At 33.7% G+C, this 18304-nt stretch overlaps 1 protein-coding gene across 1 annotated transcript; it reads right to left on the bottom strand.

Moving 5' to 3' along the window:
* Nucleotides 1-12991: 12991 nt before the first annotated feature.
* LOC131073626 (methyl-CpG-binding domain-containing protein 10) lies at nucleotides 12992-15524 on the bottom strand. Its single transcript, XM_058010114.2, has 3 exons — nucleotides 15112-15524; nucleotides 14117-14264; nucleotides 12992-13948 (listed from the first exon to the last, which is right to left on the bottom strand). The coding sequence occupies exons 1-3, from the start codon at nucleotides 15187-15189 to the stop codon at nucleotides 13362-13364; spliced, it is 813 nt and encodes a 270-aa protein (XP_057866097.1). The 5' UTR covers nucleotides 15190-15524; the 3' UTR covers nucleotides 12992-13361.
* Nucleotides 15525-18304: the final 2780 nt, after the last annotated feature.

The raw sequence follows: 18304 nt of genomic DNA, 5'->3' as shown, positions 1-18304 counted from the left end.
ATAATAATTCTTAGCCCTATCGTTCCTAATTTGAGGATAGATCGGTATATCTATTAGGTTCACCCCTCTTTAATGTAATTGGTCCCTAAGCAAAAATTAAGGGTTTTACTTCATCATTAGTTGAAACCCTAATTTTTCACCTTTACATTTTGGTGAACCCAACTCCTTGCAGCCTTATTTCTGATTTATGTTCTCATATCTGAGTGTTTATGCATTTTCAAATTCAAATTTACATTTACAGGTTTAATTTTCAATTGAATTACATAAGTTTAGAAGTTAAATTCACACAAACCCTAATTTTTAATTCTAAAATAGAACTTGTGGGCTGCCTAATTTGAATTAATTATTTTAGATCTAAATTTTTCACCATTTTAATTTTCAATTTTGCACTCATAGATCTCATTTTTAAATCAAATTACATAAATTTAGAAGTTCAATTCACAAAAACCTTAATTTATTTTTATTATTGTTTTGTGGGTTGCATAATTTTTTATCTACATTTTCAGATCTGATTGTTATGACATGTTATGTTTAGATTTAGAAGCATTGAATCATTATTTTTCATGTACTTGCATTAGTGAAAACATCATAAAAATTGCACATTGTCATCTCTTATTTGCATGTATTTTGCAAATGTTATTATTTGAAAAAGCAAATTGTTGGCATTTTGTTTTCAGTTAGTTCCATGATGCATTTATTTCATAGACGTGATAATAGGTTAGCCTCCCTTGTTTCACTTTATCCGTGTCTTAAAGATCCTCCTATCCATGAGGACATTTTAGTGCAAAAAGAGACCATTAACACTTCTTTCAAAACTCTCCCTCCTAAGGATGAAGTTTTAAAGACTGATGTTGATATTTCTCCTAAACTGTGCCTCTCCTACGAGAGTATCTTAGAGGAAGAGGATGATATCATTAACACCTTCCTTAATGCTACCTTACTTTCCATACGTGGTACCTCTCCTAGAGAAAAGGTGTTGATGGACATTAATTTATCTTCTCCCAAATTTGGTCTCACCAATGAGGGCACATTGGTCCAAGAAGAGGTTATGAACACTTCTTTCAAATATCTCCTTCCTAAGCATGAATCTTTGAAGAATTATGTTCATCTCACTCCTAAAATGTACCTCCCCCATGAGGATCATTTAGTGCAAGTGGATAATATCATCACTACCTTTCCGAGTGATACCATACCCTCTTATCATTTCAATGAATTTCCCATTGGAGATGAAGCATTAACATGAGTTGTGTTTGTCCTTCTCCTAAAGCTACCTTGGAGAAAGAAGACGAAATTATTACCATTTTCCTTGATGCTCTCCCTTCTAAGGATATGTCCTTGGAGAACAAACAACCTAACCAAGTCAATGTCATTCATGTTTCTAGTTATGAGAAGCATAGACCAAAGAAACCTCCTAATATCCTAAAAGTTGCAAAATACATGTGTGAAAGAGGTAATATGGAAAGGAAACTAGAACAAAAATATGGTTATGAAATACATCACACATTTAATGCTTGCACCAAAAAGAAATATCCCAATGTTCTTTTCACTTCCCTTTCATCCCCCCTTCATCCTAAGAAACATGTTGATAGGGAACCTAATCTTGTTGAGAAGCTCCATGATATCTTAGCTAAGATTTCTCTTTGGAACTTGATTCAAACTTCTTCACATCATAAGTTGATCCAAGAAGCCTTACAAAGGGTGGTTCCTCATCCTTCTTCTAGACAAAATGATATTACATTCTCACAAGATGAATTGCCTTCTATACATGTTAAAAATAGAGATGATACCCTTATGATTACTCCTTGCATTTATGAACAAAAGATAAGAGGTATTTTAATTGATAGGTTAGCACTTATATTTGTTGTGTTGACTTATTAGATGATATAAATTGGGATTATTCTTCTATTCAACCCGATACTCTTTGTGTGCATGGCTTTGATAATGTTCCTAGAGAGTCACTTGGTATAGTCATGTTGCCTATATAAAGTAGGACCTGTGACTTTGCCTACTCCTACTCATGCCATGCCCAATCGTCTTAATTATAACCTTCTTCTAGGTAGACCGTGGATTTATGCTATGAAAGCAGTCCTCTCTACCCTTCATCATACAATCAAATTCATATATAACAATTAAAATCACAAAATAAAGGCTAATCCTAATCCTTATAATTTCACTCATGATGAAGTGGGATATATTTCCCCCTCTAGTACTATGATTCTTTCAACAACACCATCTCTTATCAATGGTGCTTCTCTAGCAAGGAATTGGGGTACAATAGACTTTACACCTTCCTTTAATGGGAATAAGATCCCTCAATCTAAGAGTGAAGCCTTGAAGGAGACTTTTGTGTCTTTTATCGAAGCTTCTTCTAAACCAATTCCCACCTCTCCTTCCAACACATGTCTTAATAATGATGAGGGCTCTTTAGATTTTGATACTAAGAATGAACCCTCTCCTTTAGACATTTCAACATCTACACATGGATACAATGAACATGGTTTAAGATGTGTGCAACAAAGTTTTGAAAGTCATGAGAAATCACAAGTTTCTAATGAAAAGCTAGGTTTCCAACCTCTTCCTTTGTCAACATCCCATCCTCCATTGTCAAGTGAATCCACATCTACTTGTTCCAATATCATATTACAACAAGATAATGTTTTGTCCAATTTTCATTCCAATTTAATCTCTCTTCTTTGGCCTAAAAGAAGAAGGAAACGTAAACAACATCTTGAAAATTCTTCTTTTTTGCAAGTATCATCAAATTCATGGCCATTCTACTAATGAGTGTCAAGCTTTCAAAATAAAAATATATAACATTATATTGATTTAGGTATCATTAAAGTAAAATGTGACAATGAATGGCATATTTCTCATAATCATTTCAAATAACATTTAAGTTCCTATTATGTTGCTCCTCACTGTGTGACATTGTTAGCTTACCTATTGGGGGCTCATTGTCATTCATGGTGGTACAATTTCAGGTGCAATCATACTTAGTGAGAAACATAATAGTTTGTTTATTCTTGTCTCTATGTTTGGGGGGCAAGAATAATTTTCTCTCTCTTTCTTAGGATTCAGTTTTTCCTTTATGAGTTGCATCATTTTTCATTACATGATGTTCTTTCTTGCATAGAATTGTCCTCCATGTGAGTACATGTGTGTTCCTTGATTAAGACCTATTCTTTGTTTGAGACAGTATGTCTCCTATGAATAATCTTTCTTTAGAAGTGTAACTGGTTTCATTGTTCCTACACTTGGGAGGAATTGATCTCTCTTATCCTTTCTAAGGTTCCACTTTTCTTTTGTTGAGTGGTGTTTGCTTATGATTTGATGTCATTCTTTGTGTAAATTTGTTTTATCAAGGATTCTCTATTATGCAAGAGGTGTATGTCCTTGGCTACAACCTCTTTTTCACTTAGAAATGTATATCTATTATAAACTTACCCATAACATTAGTTCAAAAGTGTGTCATCCTTCATCAAGAATCCCTTTCACCTAGAAATAGGGGGAAGGTATGCATTCTTGTTCTTCTTCTCTTATTTTGGTACAAGATGCTATGTTTGTTCAATAACTCCTCTTGGAGGTAGATGTATTTTGAGAAAAAGATCTCTTCTCCTCCAAGGATCCTCTTTACACTTGTTGTAAGATATCTCTTTTTCAACTATCTTATCCTTGCGTATAACAGTATTGCCTCTTTAGCTTGGACTTGTGAAAAATGTTTCCTAAAGGTTATCTCCTGGGTGTTGAAGGTGGCTATCCTTGTTTCTATCCTCCTTAAGACATCAACATAGGGCTATGTTGACATCTTAAGGGGGGGCATACATATCGCCCTCTTTGTACTATATTTTTGCATGTATTAAATGGGGTGTTCATTCTCGAAACCAGAGAAAACAAACTCTTACACGAGATGCTTCATGCCCAAAACCAAATGCAACATTCATATTTGTCTTAAACGAGGTTACACATTCTTAAAACCAAAGCAAACAAATTCTTATACGAGATGTTCCTGAAACCAGACACTTGCCCCTTGGCTTTTCCATTATATGTCTTACACAAGTTGTTGCATGCTCGAAACTAGAGAAAAAAAACTCTTATACAAGATGCTTAACACCTAAAACTAGACATCACTCGCACACACATACAAGGATGAGTGGAACTAGCAAAACACAACTAGACTATTCCTACTCTCCTCCCCAACATGGATCGCCTAGAAAAACACATCTAGAATGTGTATCCACGTCCTCTCTCATTTTTCTTCTCATGGATCACCTAGAACAACACATCTAGAATGTGTATTTATGTTTCTCTCTTTCTTTTAATGAGCGCATAGATTTGCTATTTTTAGTTCATGGATGATGCATGCTCTTGCTCTTTTATGTGATCACTTGTGTTCTTGAAATGACATTTTTCAAGAATGATATTAGTGGTTGAGACATTTTGATATTGAAAAATGTTCGGCTAGTTGACTTGAGGTCTTTTTTTTGTTTTATTTTTTGTGTTGTGTGTCTTTTTCCTTTTGCCTTTGTTTGTCTTTGTTTTCCTTTTTTTGTCTTGTTTTGTTTGTTTGAGTAATTTAAGATCCTAAAATTGGGGGCTTGGTTCCTCGAAATTAGTGATATCTTATACTCCTTGTGATTATGCTCCTAATTGCTCGTCTCTTTCATCTCTTTCCTCTACTTTACCGCGAATATTTGCATAGGCTCGTACTCCTCGTTAAAGTGGGGGCTAAATGTAGCATCGTAAATTGTCACCAAGCCAATTTACACCTCATGATTGTGCCCCTACTTTAGCATATCTCCCCCTCATCTCCAATCCAAGTCTGCTCAATGCCTTAACTCCAATTTTGATGCCATGCACATCCACCAATTGATTTCTTGGAAGGGTAGCCTTCTCCCTGGGACTAAATCAATGTCCCTGATTGAGAAGGATCAAGGCACTAGCCTCTTAGTTGGGCCCTATTTTGATATGGGAGATGGGTCCTATGTCTCCAACAAGAATTAAACTTTGTGGCTCTGCATGACCATTGGAGGTCAACCTAATGGATAAATGACCTAGATACCCTTGTATAAAGAGATTTTATCAACCTAATTTCATCCAAGCATCATAAGTTGACATATCCAATGCTCTTGTATCTGTGAATCATTCATCATCAAGCATTTTAAAGATCTCCAAGGTTGCATATCCTTCATTCAACCATTGTGGATAAAAATTACATCATTCATATGCAAGCATGTGTGTGTGATTAAGGTTTTGTCATGTACATGTCATTTCATACAACATATGTGATTACATTCAAGAAGCAAAGCATCATCACCAACAATTGCAGTTAGGAGGTATACCTTTTCATTATTTATTTAAATATTTGCAGTTATTCATTCAAGGTCAATTCCTAAACCAAGGTTTGACTTAGGCAAACCCTTATTCCCAACCATGTTCCCTTCTCTATTGTGCACAAGAACAAGCATGAATCTATAACTTTCAAGATCGACATAATTCACCGAGAGGAACAAATTCCCCTTTGGACGGTGAAAAGTGTGAAGGACCAAAGCAATGGGCATTCTAGTCCGAACAATTCAAGATGACCTTTTGGGAATAGATCTAAACATTCATATATTGCTTAAATCTAGGTTTGTGGCTCCATTTGACAATTTAGCTAATTGTTCATGCATATTTAGTTCAATTCCAGCACATTTACCCAAATTTCAGCATTTTCACAACTCAACTTAAAAGAGGGTATCGATTTCCAATCCAGTGAATCTAATAAGAATACCCAGCCCTATCCTTGCTAATTTGAGGCTAGATCTATTAGGTTCACCTCTCTTTAATGTAATTGGTCCTCAAGAAAAAAGTTAGGGTTTTACTTCATCATCGGGTGACATAATTATTTTTCACCTTTACAATACTAATAGGAGATTAGTTGATAGTGAGAGAACACAAAGAACGTCATGTAATATGTCATCCTCCATATCAATAGACCCTCTCCCATACATCTCACTAACAGTGTTATCGCCTATCAAAATAGAAGGCATAGAACATTACTCCAAAGCTACAAGTTCGTCCCTTAACAAAGCCATGTGTTGCAAGACACTTGAATCAAGAACCCAAGTGGATGGTGGTGAAATAAATGCTACAAGAGCCTTGCCCTTTCCTTTCCCCTTGTTATTTTATTTAGCCTTGTCAAACCCCTCACTTGAACTTTGTTTTATTAACTTAGGAACACATATTCTTCTTTTCAAGAATGTGTGTCAAGTGATAAACTTTTTTCTTCAAACATTCATCTCGTCATGACTAGGTCTTTTACAATAGGCACATTTCACCTTCTCTTTCTTAGGCTTGACACCACTAAAAGATTGGGTCTCATTAGTTGCTTTTCAGGTAGCTAGTTTCTAATCCTTCTTCTCGTTGTTATTTTTGTATCATCATTATTGTTACTACTTTGTCATTTATGATCTATTGTGCCTTAGTTGGCAACCAAGGCCCATGTCTTAGAGAATTTGGGATTTCTCATTTGGATGACCTTATCTTGCCCTCGTGTGACTGAAATAGAAAAATAATCAAAGATGCAATGGTAAATTGGCTCTGAAGTGCACACTTATCATAAATGTAGAAACAAATTCTAAATATTCAGAACTTGGGTTAGAGAGAATGCTAAGAATCAATTATTCATCTTTATTTTCAATTCTACGTTGCTTTAGCTAAAACCTTACCAATTTCAATTTTGTGAATAAATCTTGGATCGTTTTAAAATTGTCCAAACTTGACTTATGAGTTCATTTTCCAACATGACCCCTCGTTGAATCTTCAGTTGCAAATATAGTTTCTAGCTTTGTCTAGATTTCATTAGGACTACTCAAGGATTCAATATGAAAGAGTAAATCAAGAGAAGTAGACAAACAAAAAGTTTCATATGCTTCATCACATCTATTAAAGCACTTAAGTTTTATTGCATCTACAATAATTTTCAATCTCATTGTTATCCTATACAAACCAAAATTTCTTAAGTAGATTGTCATGCATAAATTCCACTTAAAATAATTGTAAGTAGTTAGAATAAGAACTATTGTTTGATCCATGATGTAGAAATACTAAAAGAAATGCTAAAACAAAGATAACACAAAAACACCAATACACCCCTACCCTTTTCACTAGTCTCAAAAATCAGTCCTCTCCAAATATTACAATGTTGGCACTTTATAGTATAGTTTGATTACAAATATTTTCCCAAATTACAATAATGTCAACACCCGGAATGGCTAAAAGTATTAACTCAAAATCTAAAAAAATTAGCTATGTAGTTGTGCTCACCGCCAACTTCAACATACAATATCTTAAAAAAATGACAAAAAAACTAATCAAGCACAACAAGGATGGAAAGTGCTCATCTGTAACTTTTCAACAATATCTTGTTCTTTGAAATTCGATACTCAAGACAAAAGATATGAATTTTTGAAAAACTAAACTTGTCCTACAAGAATAGCTTTCTCACAAAAAAAGTTTTACTTCCGATTTAATTTTTTTCAAAATCTATTCACTAAATGAAAAAGATAATATAAACAAACAAATATTTTTTAGCTACAAATAAAACCCAAAAGAAAAAAAATTAATCAAACAAGCAAAAGATTAAAAAAAAAAAAAAAAAAGAATTAAATTCAACCTTCAACCAATCAAAAAATGCTCATGTGACACTTTTTGAATGACATTTTTTATTTGAAATACTTAGTATCCACAACATCTAACAAATACCTACACAATTTTTCAGGGAAGAGAATAAAACCCAAAAACTATTTTTTCTTAAACTTGTAGAGAACACAAATCTAATGCAAAAATAAAAATGCTTTCACTCTCTTTGATTTTCTATGCACTAATTTTGGTGAAATGACAGCCAAATCTAACTTTCTTGAGCCTTCTAGAGGCTATGGAACAACTAGAAAAGCCACCAAATTACCAGAATGTTGCAAATACCCAAATTTTACAAAATGTTTGCACAAAAAACTTTAGAAATTAAAAAATTGCCCTTAAACCTTTTTTATTCTCAAGTTCATGTGGAAATACAAGAGAAGAGAATATTGGATTTTTAGGAACCCTGCAGAAAATCAATTAGCCCCCCTCCTCCCTGAATCTCTCAAATAAGGAAACTAAAATATATTCTTGCGTTAGAATAACTTTAATACTGTGTTAGAATCTAAAAAGATGAATAACCCAAAATAACTAGTACAAATGAATAGAAATAAAACTATGAATATTGAATGATACAAAATCAAAATAACAACACAAAGTTAGTCTCCAAGAGAGAAATGCAAATGCTACAAAAACAAAATAACATTATGAGAATACAAGAGCAAATAGATGCAAAATCCAATTACAATGCAACAGAATGAAATACCAAGACTAGTTTGGAGTGAGCATGTATTGAAAATAACAGAGCAAAGAGGTGGCAAATATGATCAATGGGAAGAGACCACCACAATAGCCTAAAATAGGCAAGTGTAACTCCCATCAAAGATCGAAGATGTCAACACCTTGCACCCACTCACACTAATACTCACTTTATTAATCCTAAGCAATCTTAATTAAAAGTATAGGAAAAACTTAGGAATATGAAAATAAATAACCAAGAAATAAAAACCTACACTAACATGTTCTATATAGATCTTGTTGCAATGGAAAAATGTATGAAGTATCAAATGCCACAAAGCCTACAAAGATGCATAATGACACAATAATCAATAGCAATAAATTGAGTTTACACGCACCATGTGTTTTGTTCATACTTCTTGGATCCACAATCTACAATGTGTCCTATCATTACAAAAGAACATTTAGTCTCATGTGCATGCATCAAAAGCTCTTAAAATTTTGTCCCACTGATAATAACGTAAGAAAAATTGCTATTAACTTCTCAAGAGAGTAATCAACAAAACAAACCAAACATTTAAGAAAAAATAGGTAACAATATCGTTCACCTTTTACTATTAGTCAATTGCAATTTCCTTTGATATACACTTAATGCACTTCCAAACTCCATACTCTCTTGCAACAATAGAGTTACTTACAAACTTAGCAAAATGGAGGGTTGAGCTTGTCATATGCAACTACAACCAATGTCAAACCTTTTGATCCAAACTTGAAAGAAGAATTTATTTTACACCATCCTCATGCACTAAAGATGAGAACTCTACAAGTTGTAGCCTCACTATGGCCTCTTGAATGACACTTCCCTCTTACATTTATTTAATATGTGATGTTGACAAAGGCTCCAACAAGCCTCTTGAATATGCCTAATCTTTTGTGCAAAAACATGGCTGAAAATCATTAGACAACTTATTCTTCTTGAAAATCAACAAAATTAAAATTAAAACAATTGTAAAATGTGCATTTCATGGTAAATATTGATTTCTTTCCCTCTGTGTTTCATAGATTTTAAGATAAACTTAAGCAAAAGAGTAACAAGTGACATTAAGTGGAGTTCTTAAGTGTTCTTCTTATATACTTTTTTATCAGGTAACATAAAATTAATTTTATGTAATTTAACATACTTGATTTGATGTAGATAACATGTATGTTAAAGTGGGGACAAAATATAAAGATGAAAAGTACATACTTCATGCTTTTCTATCTCCATGTACACTTAGTTTGTTTTTCATAACTCCTTGTAGTACAAATCATCTCAACTCAATATGAACCATCACATTACAAACACCCTAATTCATCTATGTTTGCACTTGTGTCACTTTAGACACTTAACACAACAAACTAATGTCCTATACATTTGAACTCATTATTTCACCCAAACGCATGACTTTTTATTAAAACCCCAACCCTAGTTCATATCTACCTATCAAATTCTATCCTAAGCATCCTTATTTAAGTAGATCCTTTAACCTAAAATGCATCCATAATCAATCTCTAGCATGTACTCACTTTTCTTCTGTAAGATCACCTAAGACATTTTTTCAAGTATTGGACACATGTACATACACCCAAATTAACGACATCTTCATGCACCAACATATTAGGGTGACATTTCTATTTTGTGTGTGAGCGTATGCACGCGTACATGCGTGTGTGAGAGAGATAGATATAGAGACAACAAAGACACACACACACACACACAGAGATCTTATCAAAGCCAACACTTAATTTTCAAATATAAATATGTTAGTTTTAAAATAAAAAAAAATTAATAGTTACAAATGAATATTAAAATGTTACATTAAATTTACTTCACTTTTCAAGATAAAAGGAAAACAAAAGAATTGCTAGAATAATGAATAATGGTTTTTTCAAATCTAAATAAAGTAGATAATATGAAACAATTCTTAAATAAACATATTTTCATAGGAAGAAAAACAATTGTGAAATATAATAAGATAACTATCTAAATAAATAAAAAAGTCACAAGTGCCATTATAAATCTATAGTATTTTAAGTGGATATTAATAATTAATATTCATATAGAAAAATATTTTGTTTCAATTAAACTACAAATTCTTAATTTATACTTAATACTAATATTTTACAAGAAAAAAATATAAAAATGAATTTATAATACCTATATAACTTATTTTCATTAAACTATGATATTTATTCTTGTCATTTTCATTTCCCTACTTTTTTAATCTCTATAGTTTGACAAACTTTTATTTAACAACTAACAACTTACTCAAGAAATCAATGTATGAAATCAATCATTTATTTTATTTTATTATTTTTAAATGTAAAAGAAATCTTTTAAAAAATAGAAGTTTATTTTTGATAAATAAAATAATATATAATTTATTTTAATAAAATCTTGACACATTTAAATAATTATTTATTTCAAATATGAAGTTAAATAATTTATTAAAATTATAAATTAACTAACCTATCTAACTTGTATGTTTCTTATATAAAGTAATCTCTTGACATCTTTTGGATAAGTATATTTAACTAATTTGTCTTTAAAAAGTAACCCTCTATGTCGTACTTATTTCCATTTGTGAACAAAAAGAAATTACATGCCTTAACTTTTTTCCCTTTGCTTTAGACCCACCTGTCCTTAGACAATAATTAATGTATAAATTTGATGACTTTCACATAAATCTGGTTGAGATCCATACTCATATTGGATTCCACAATTATGAAAATGACCCTAACAGAGTTTAGAAAAAATTACACTTTTTGACTTTAATTTTGCAACTTTCAAACATTTAATATGATTGTATTCATTCCACATCAAACTAAGAGCTAAGTATCTATACTTATTATTTAAAATTCTAAACATATACATTCATCATATTTATCATTCCCACCTTCTATTCCCGAGCCATCTAATGTTAATGACAATTAATTAATTAATCTCACGAGTTAATGTAGAAAAGCATGTTATTTCATTAGAATAATATTTTGAACATAAATACAGTGTGAACCTGTATAATATAGGAGTAAATATGCAACTGCTACTAAATATTGCAGCCCTGCCGCTGCTAAATTCTTCGCATAAAAATGCTGAAAGACAAAGAAATATAGTTATTACCTGTATAAATAATGAAAGTTGAAACCTAACTTCTAACATTGATGGTGCAAGCGTTGGTCCACCCACAGAATTTTATTGGTTTAGTTTAATATTTGGCATAATAAACTCCGCGAAATCTAAGAAAAATCAGTTTGCTAGAATCCCACAGCATGGGAATGTTTGCGGACTTCTGGTTTGCAATTGTGTATATATTTTTAATCGACATCCCAGAACACATTCTGTGAGGAAGTTCTTCTGATGATGACACTAAGTGTGTTCCTAAAGGTCGATCAAAAAATACACAGTTACAAATCAGAAGCCTGTACACATTCATAATGGACTGTAGAAGACTCAGAATGAGCTTTTAACCTAGTTAAAATATAGAGTTTTAAAAGCATAGCTCATATTCAAAATGGACAAATTGGGTAAAAATACTGTGCCATGTTGCCAGGTGTGCTAGAAAAGCAATGCAAGGAGATGAAGTAGAATAACCTTATACAGTGTGTGCTCACCCAACCCAGTAAATCAGCCTCTTGTTAATTGTAAAAGCTCCAACTAAAAATCAAACAATACACAGCTAATGCTCTATAAAAATTGAAAAGAAACAAAGAATATGATTAAGAAACCTGTAAGATCAACTAAAGCAATTAATTGAGCACAAAGTTTAAACTCGTTTCTACCAAATTTTCAACACACAGTGACCTAATACTCAGAGAAAAAAATCTAAATTCATCTGTAAGATAATTAGTTATTACATATTCATGGAAATAAAATCTAAATTCATCTGTAAGACAGTATGTTACATATTCATAGAAATAAAATCTAAGTGATAGCTCTGACCTGGTGGCAAGCTTTCATGGGTCTGAATGAGACGATAGCCATTAGGAAACCATCATTCAACTATGTCAAAATCCTAGCTTATATGCCTATTGTCAATCAATACAGTCCATAAATCAGTTCCCATTATATTTCTCAACCAGAAAAGGCCCACCAAAGAGGAAACCAGAATTGCTGTATTTCCCAACTACTCTAAAATGTCCGATTTACTGTATTTCCTAACTTGCACCATAAAAAGTCTGATAAGACTGCCCTAAAAGTGCAATGCACAAGGTCATGCAATAGATAGCTTTTTAAATGGAAGTATATTGCCCTACGCTAGTATTGTTTCATACAATGATGGTTTGTCACACTTATATCGTGTCATGATGTTTCTGGCCTTATTGGCTGTTATATGAACAGCTTAGATCACCGAAATGGCTATCCAGTTCCTAGGTTGCACTAATGCATATGTTACCCTCATTCGTCATAATTTATACATTAATGCACCCTAAGAAAAAAAAACATACAAGTCTCGCTTTATGAGATAACCAAATAAACAACATAAACTAGTTAAAGTAAAATTTGTTAAATTATTGAGTTTAACTGAAACATAACTATGTAACCACCAGAATTATTTTTAGAAGGGCAATACTTCATCCTCATGCTTCGGAACAGAAATACAAAAGCAAAATTCCACATATAGTATACCTTATATTAAATTAAAGCTAATCAATATTAGCAATTGTAATTCATTAATAAGTTCCTTAGGAAGCTAAAAGGCACTTTAGTAGAAATAAGGGGTTAAATGAAGGGGCATATAAAACAAGTAATTGCAGAGAAATGCAAACCAAAGAACCAAAACCATGGTAACTATCCGGTGACTAGGCAAATTTCCACAGAGTTACTGCTCCGGGTTCCCATTCCTACAGTTGTCTATCTATATTCATACTTTCTACTCCTGGAGTTTAACCCTGAACGAATTATGTGTCAAGTAAGAATCTAACCTACAATGCTACAGCTGAAAGCCCTCAAGGTTTAGTTCAGCATATTAAGTTGCGTCTACTGGCAGCTGGTTTGCCTCAGAATGGTTATTCGAAGAATCCATCTTCTGAACCTCTTCAGCTGCATGTATTTTTTGACTCGGTTCGTGTAATTCCTTCACAGGCTCTGAACGCTTCTCTTGGCCATAACTCTCTACTGGGACTTCTCTATCAATGCCATTCTCGCTTGTATTCTCCAAATTCTTGGGCTTTTCTTCATTCTCAACTACAGAATGTTTCTTGAGCGCCCCTTCATCAGGATGAATTTGTGGTTCGACCACCGGTTTCTCATCTGCCTTCACAGCTATTTCATTTATGTCTGCAATTTTGGGTTTGTCCACTTTTTCTTCTTTCGTAATTTCTGTGATAACTTCACTGTCCTTTTCTTCTTCATTTTCCTTCTTCTCCCCCGTTTCACATATTACAGTATCCTTAAGAACATCTTCTTCCACTTCCTTCTCAGCAGCTTTTTTATCCCCTTGAGATTTTCTGGAAAGCTTTGGTTTTTTCTTTGATTCACTTTCTGGAGTTTTCACAGGTGATTCCTTTACCTTTTCACTTATCCTTGCTGATCTCCTTGTAGGGGTATTTTCACCTATAATATAAATATGACGTAAAAGATGTGACCTTGAAATTTTACAGGAAGATATTCATGGTTTTAGACGAAAATTGGCCAAACCGTGGCTTTTTGAAAGCATTAACATAAAAACCAGGTTATAGCACATACAATGATCAGGAAATTTTGGTCATTTTCAAACTTTACCTGTGCTCCAATCAAAGTCAGTGATAGAAGGACCTCCTGTACTGTTTTTTAAGTATCGTTCCAGGAGCCGCTTTGTCTTGAATTCTTCACCAGTTGGAGCCACGAAAACGACTTCGTTCTTAGGAGTGCCACTCTTCTTGGGAACGAGCTGGCAAAACACACACAAAAGTCACAGAAGATGAGCACAATACCCATATACAAAGTTTGTTAACTCTTCTCTCAGGTTTAGTTACACTACGAAACCGTGCAAGTTATTTGAACTCCTAAACAGTCAGCTGAATCTGACTGATTCGTATTACAGCTAACTAGGCAAACAAATCCCCTGAGTTCGCAGGCAGTTGTGACATCCGAAAATGGTGCAAAGAAACCCCTGAAAGAGTAGGAAGGCATCTCAAGGAACAAGATCCTATGCAATGATCCCTAAAAATTAGTCTCAACCTAGAAGCGCTGTAATATTTATGAACAAGCGCGTTCCCTTGCCCCGACCGAACCACATTAGATGTATGTTCACAACGGGTTTTTGCCCTGTATATGGTAAACTATATTGGACCAAAATCGCTCAGCGGGAAAATAAAAAAAACTGTAGGGAAATTTACTAATTAACGGAGAGCCGCTTACAGCTACAGCCGTTAATCTTCTTGAATCAGTTCTAGTAGGGTAAAGCTTTCTTTAAGTTCTTGTATGGAAACGAGAAAACTGGCGGTTCTAGAAAACTTTAGTCTTGTCGCACAAAGAAGCAAATCTACAGCTTCTTCGCAGAAGAAAGCATTAATTTTTCAGGCAGTGAAAAAGAGGGAAAGAGAACAAATAACAAATTTTCGCACTTGGGTGCCTCACCTGGGGAAAAAAGGAAAAGAAAGAGCTGCAGAACAAAAAAATATTTAAAAAAGAAAACACAGAAAAACATTACATAGAGCAGAAGAACTCTTTTAAGCCCACGCCACTTTAAAAATAAAAATAAAAGTGAGAAAAGAAGAACAATTGTGCAAGAATACCTTCTTCTGCCATCCTGGAGGTGCTGCGAGCTCGCTGTGAGCACTTTCATTAGGGTTAGAAATCTCCTCACTGTCCATCTCTCAATTTCTACTCCAAGTAAACAAATCAAGCACCACTTTACACTAAAATTCCCACAATTTATGAACCGAGTTGCGGCGATCCTTTGAAAGCCACCACACAAGCGCTCGCGCAAAATGGATCGACGCGGTTGATCTTGGCCATGCGAATAGTCAAAAAGCTTCCGCACCGGGACTTAACTTTAGTTTTCAGAAGAATTTGAGTAAATGATGACGAAATCATTGCAGCTTAAGCCTTTGCCACAACTTTCCATCTGGCACACATTCCCCCAAAAGAGTTGTCAGCTTTAATACCCCCATTTCCAACATAAACATAATTTGCTAAGCACAATTAATTTGTGCCAATTCTAGCTTGAAAACCGAGCTGTCCTTTGCCCAGTGCCCATCTTCAATTTGCCCAAATGGTTTCCAACTTACCTGCCAAAGAGTAGGTTGGTAGCAAAAGGCGGGAAGTCCATTGAAAGCAATTTGTCGGATAAAGGCTAAACCAGTAAGTAAAGGAGCATGGACCATCCTTACACTTCTTGCCACTCGGGCGGGATCCATTGGTACAGAGAAGGCAAGGAATTTGTCATACAGAGAAATCATTTTCACATAGTTTCTCTCCCGTTGGCGGACAGTCTAAATGAATTATTTGAGAATGCACGGTTTCTTAATCCAGATTCATAATAGAAGAGATAACATCTAAAGGAATTTGAAAATGTGTTACTTTTCTGATTCTTGGTTTTTTAGATGGCTTCTTTAGGATGTTATTGAAATTATTTCCTTCATTCAATTGTATTTAAATATTAGTTGTAAAATTGATAGAAAATAATGTTGTTGTATAATAGAAAATAAATGCCTTTATTTTTTGCCAATAGTAGCATGTTGTGATGGTTAAGTTGTTGTGTTGTTGTTCTTGCCATCAAGATTCAAGTTCCACCAGTTCATAGCGTTCATAGCTCCAGACTATAAGTGTTTACCCCTAAGAGAAGTGTCTCAAAATCTACATGTAGACTAAAAATGTTAATTATTCTTTTTTATTAAATAAATAATTATTTGATTATTTAATTAATCTAATTTTATTCTTCTAAATTACTAATGATCATTTTCAGTACAAATTAATTATTCAATTTCTACCTTAATCACTTAATCAATTGACTATTCCCCCTTAAAACTAATTAAAAAAATTTATTATATATTAATTATAATTTTTACTTTAATTAAATGGTCTTTATCATCTAATTGAGTTCAATTTCTATTTTGCTCTCATTAAATAATTTCTTTAAATTATTTAATTAGCTAACTACGTCTTCCAAATTAAATTAATTTCTCAAATTTATTTAATTTAATTTTTCTCTCAGTTAAATATTCAAAATTTCCAAATTCTAATTTCCACCTAATTTTACGTGCATGTTATTTGATATTTTCGAAAATCAAATGCAAAATGATGACTAATTTCCTACAGCACGTGCTAAAATTTTAACTACCACTCACTTTGTAATTAATTCAGTCATCTCTCTAATCTAATCAGTTAACTATTCCCAATCACCTTTTCTAATTGTTAATCAATTTTTTCTGACTAATTAAATCAACTCAGTCATCTATCAATCAGTTCAACCATGCAACCAGTTCTCATCGTAACCTTTTCCAATCAATTTTATCCCAATTAATCTCAATCGTTGATCAAATCAATTTGCACATCAATCTCGGGCGTTTGAATTTCCTTCCAAATTCTATAAATTTGGCATCATTCTCTTTTTTCAACAACCACTATCTTCGAATTCTTGTGTTATCATTTTGTAGGCTTTCAAGAGTAATTCTAATCAACGATAGATTGTGTTTAATTTGATTATCTTTTATTGTTTTTTATTAAGGAAAATTAGGTTTTAAGGGACCTGAAACCCGCTTACATAACGAGAAGATAAGCATAAAAGAAACTAGAGAGAAAAGGACATAGTAAGAAAAGTTGTAAAAGACCAGCAGAGAAAACAACATCTAAGGAAAAGAATAGCATAAAGTCAGCGAGAGACTAGTAAAAAACTTTATAGACTCTTCCATGTCCTTAACCAGCATCATCATGGCATTAGCAGCTTCTTTCAGGTCTTTGTTATCCTGCATCTAATGGGTGTCTTTAGTCTTCATCTCCAGATCACTGGTAGTTTGCCTTGTTCTTCATCTGGAAGAGTGAGGAGCAGAACTGGTGGTCGGCACATCATCAATGATCACCATCTCTTTGTTATGCTTGTTCTTCTCCAAACAAGCAACCAAAGCATTCATGTTTTGAGACGAAACCTTCAAAACCTCAAGGCTATGCGCCATAAATTTCTTCAAGGCCTTCTCGATTTTAGTAATCCAGTTGATAATAATTTCATTATCAACCTCTCTCTTTTCTTTGATGATTCTAGTCACATCTTCAAGATGCTTCAAAATTGCCTTAATCATTTCTTTTTCCGGCCAATCCTGCATTTCTTCTTCGTCCTCTGCCTCACTGGTATCCACCGCCGCATCCTCTTTACCTATAGTATTGGTATCCTTAATCAAATTCTAAATTTTATAATCCAAATCTCTCTGTTTATTCTAAATACTGGAGATATTTTCAATCACCCATCTCTGGAAGTTGAAAATTTCCCGAGTGCTATTTCTAGCAGCGTTCAAAATGGAGTATGCGGTCTCCATACCCGAAGCAGAGCTCACAGACCTAGGGTTTACCTCCTTCGTAGTGTGTTGAGCTTCATTCCTGCTATCCGAGACTTCCAGCTCTTCAAAATGCTCTTTTCTCTGCACCTTCTCTTCCTCTCCCTCAGCCTCTTTCTTCTCACTCTCTGCGTCAACATCAACTGCCTTCCCATGTTCCTCCTCTGAACTAGCTTTCACTTCCGTGTCATCTTTAGCTTCATCAGCAACCCTCACTTTCTTATGTAGAGGAATGTTAGACGAATCTTCATCAGACTCAGAGCCCTCGTGACCCTCAGAAATGTGGGCATTTTCCACCAAAGGATCTTCCCTATTAACCCTAGCTTTACCCTTCAAATGCTCATAAATTAGCAGTATAAGGCCTTGGTGAGCAATGGGATAGGATTTAGGTTTTCTGGCATGGTCGACCAAGCTATCATTAAGAGAAGAAGCTAAATAG

The sequence above is a fragment of the Cryptomeria japonica genome, chromosome 11, assembly GCF_030272615.1.
Source record: "Cryptomeria japonica chromosome 11, Sugi_1.0, whole genome shotgun sequence".
NCBI classification, from domain to species: Eukaryota; Viridiplantae; Streptophyta; class Pinopsida; order Cupressales; family Cupressaceae; genus Cryptomeria; species Cryptomeria japonica.
The sequence above is the reverse complement of the archived record's forward strand: the minus strand, read 5'-3'. Positions and strand labels throughout refer to the sequence as shown.

What these genes read in the sequence shown, in the direction of transcription:
- LOC131073626 (XM_058010114.2), bottom strand. Translation starts at nt 15,189, where the DNA reads ATGGACAGTGAGGAGATTTCTAACCCTAATGAAAGTGCTCACAGCGAG. An exon ending in CTCCAGGATGGCAGAAGAAG is followed by an intron (nt 14,265 to 15,111) that starts GTATTCTTGCAC and finishes GTGTTTTGCCAG; the next exon opens with CTCGTTCCCAAGAAGAGTGG. An exon ending in TGACTTTGATTGGAGCACAG is followed by an intron (nt 13,949 to 14,116) that starts GTAAAGTTTGAA and finishes TTTATATTATAG; the next exon opens with GTGAAAATACCCCTACAAGG.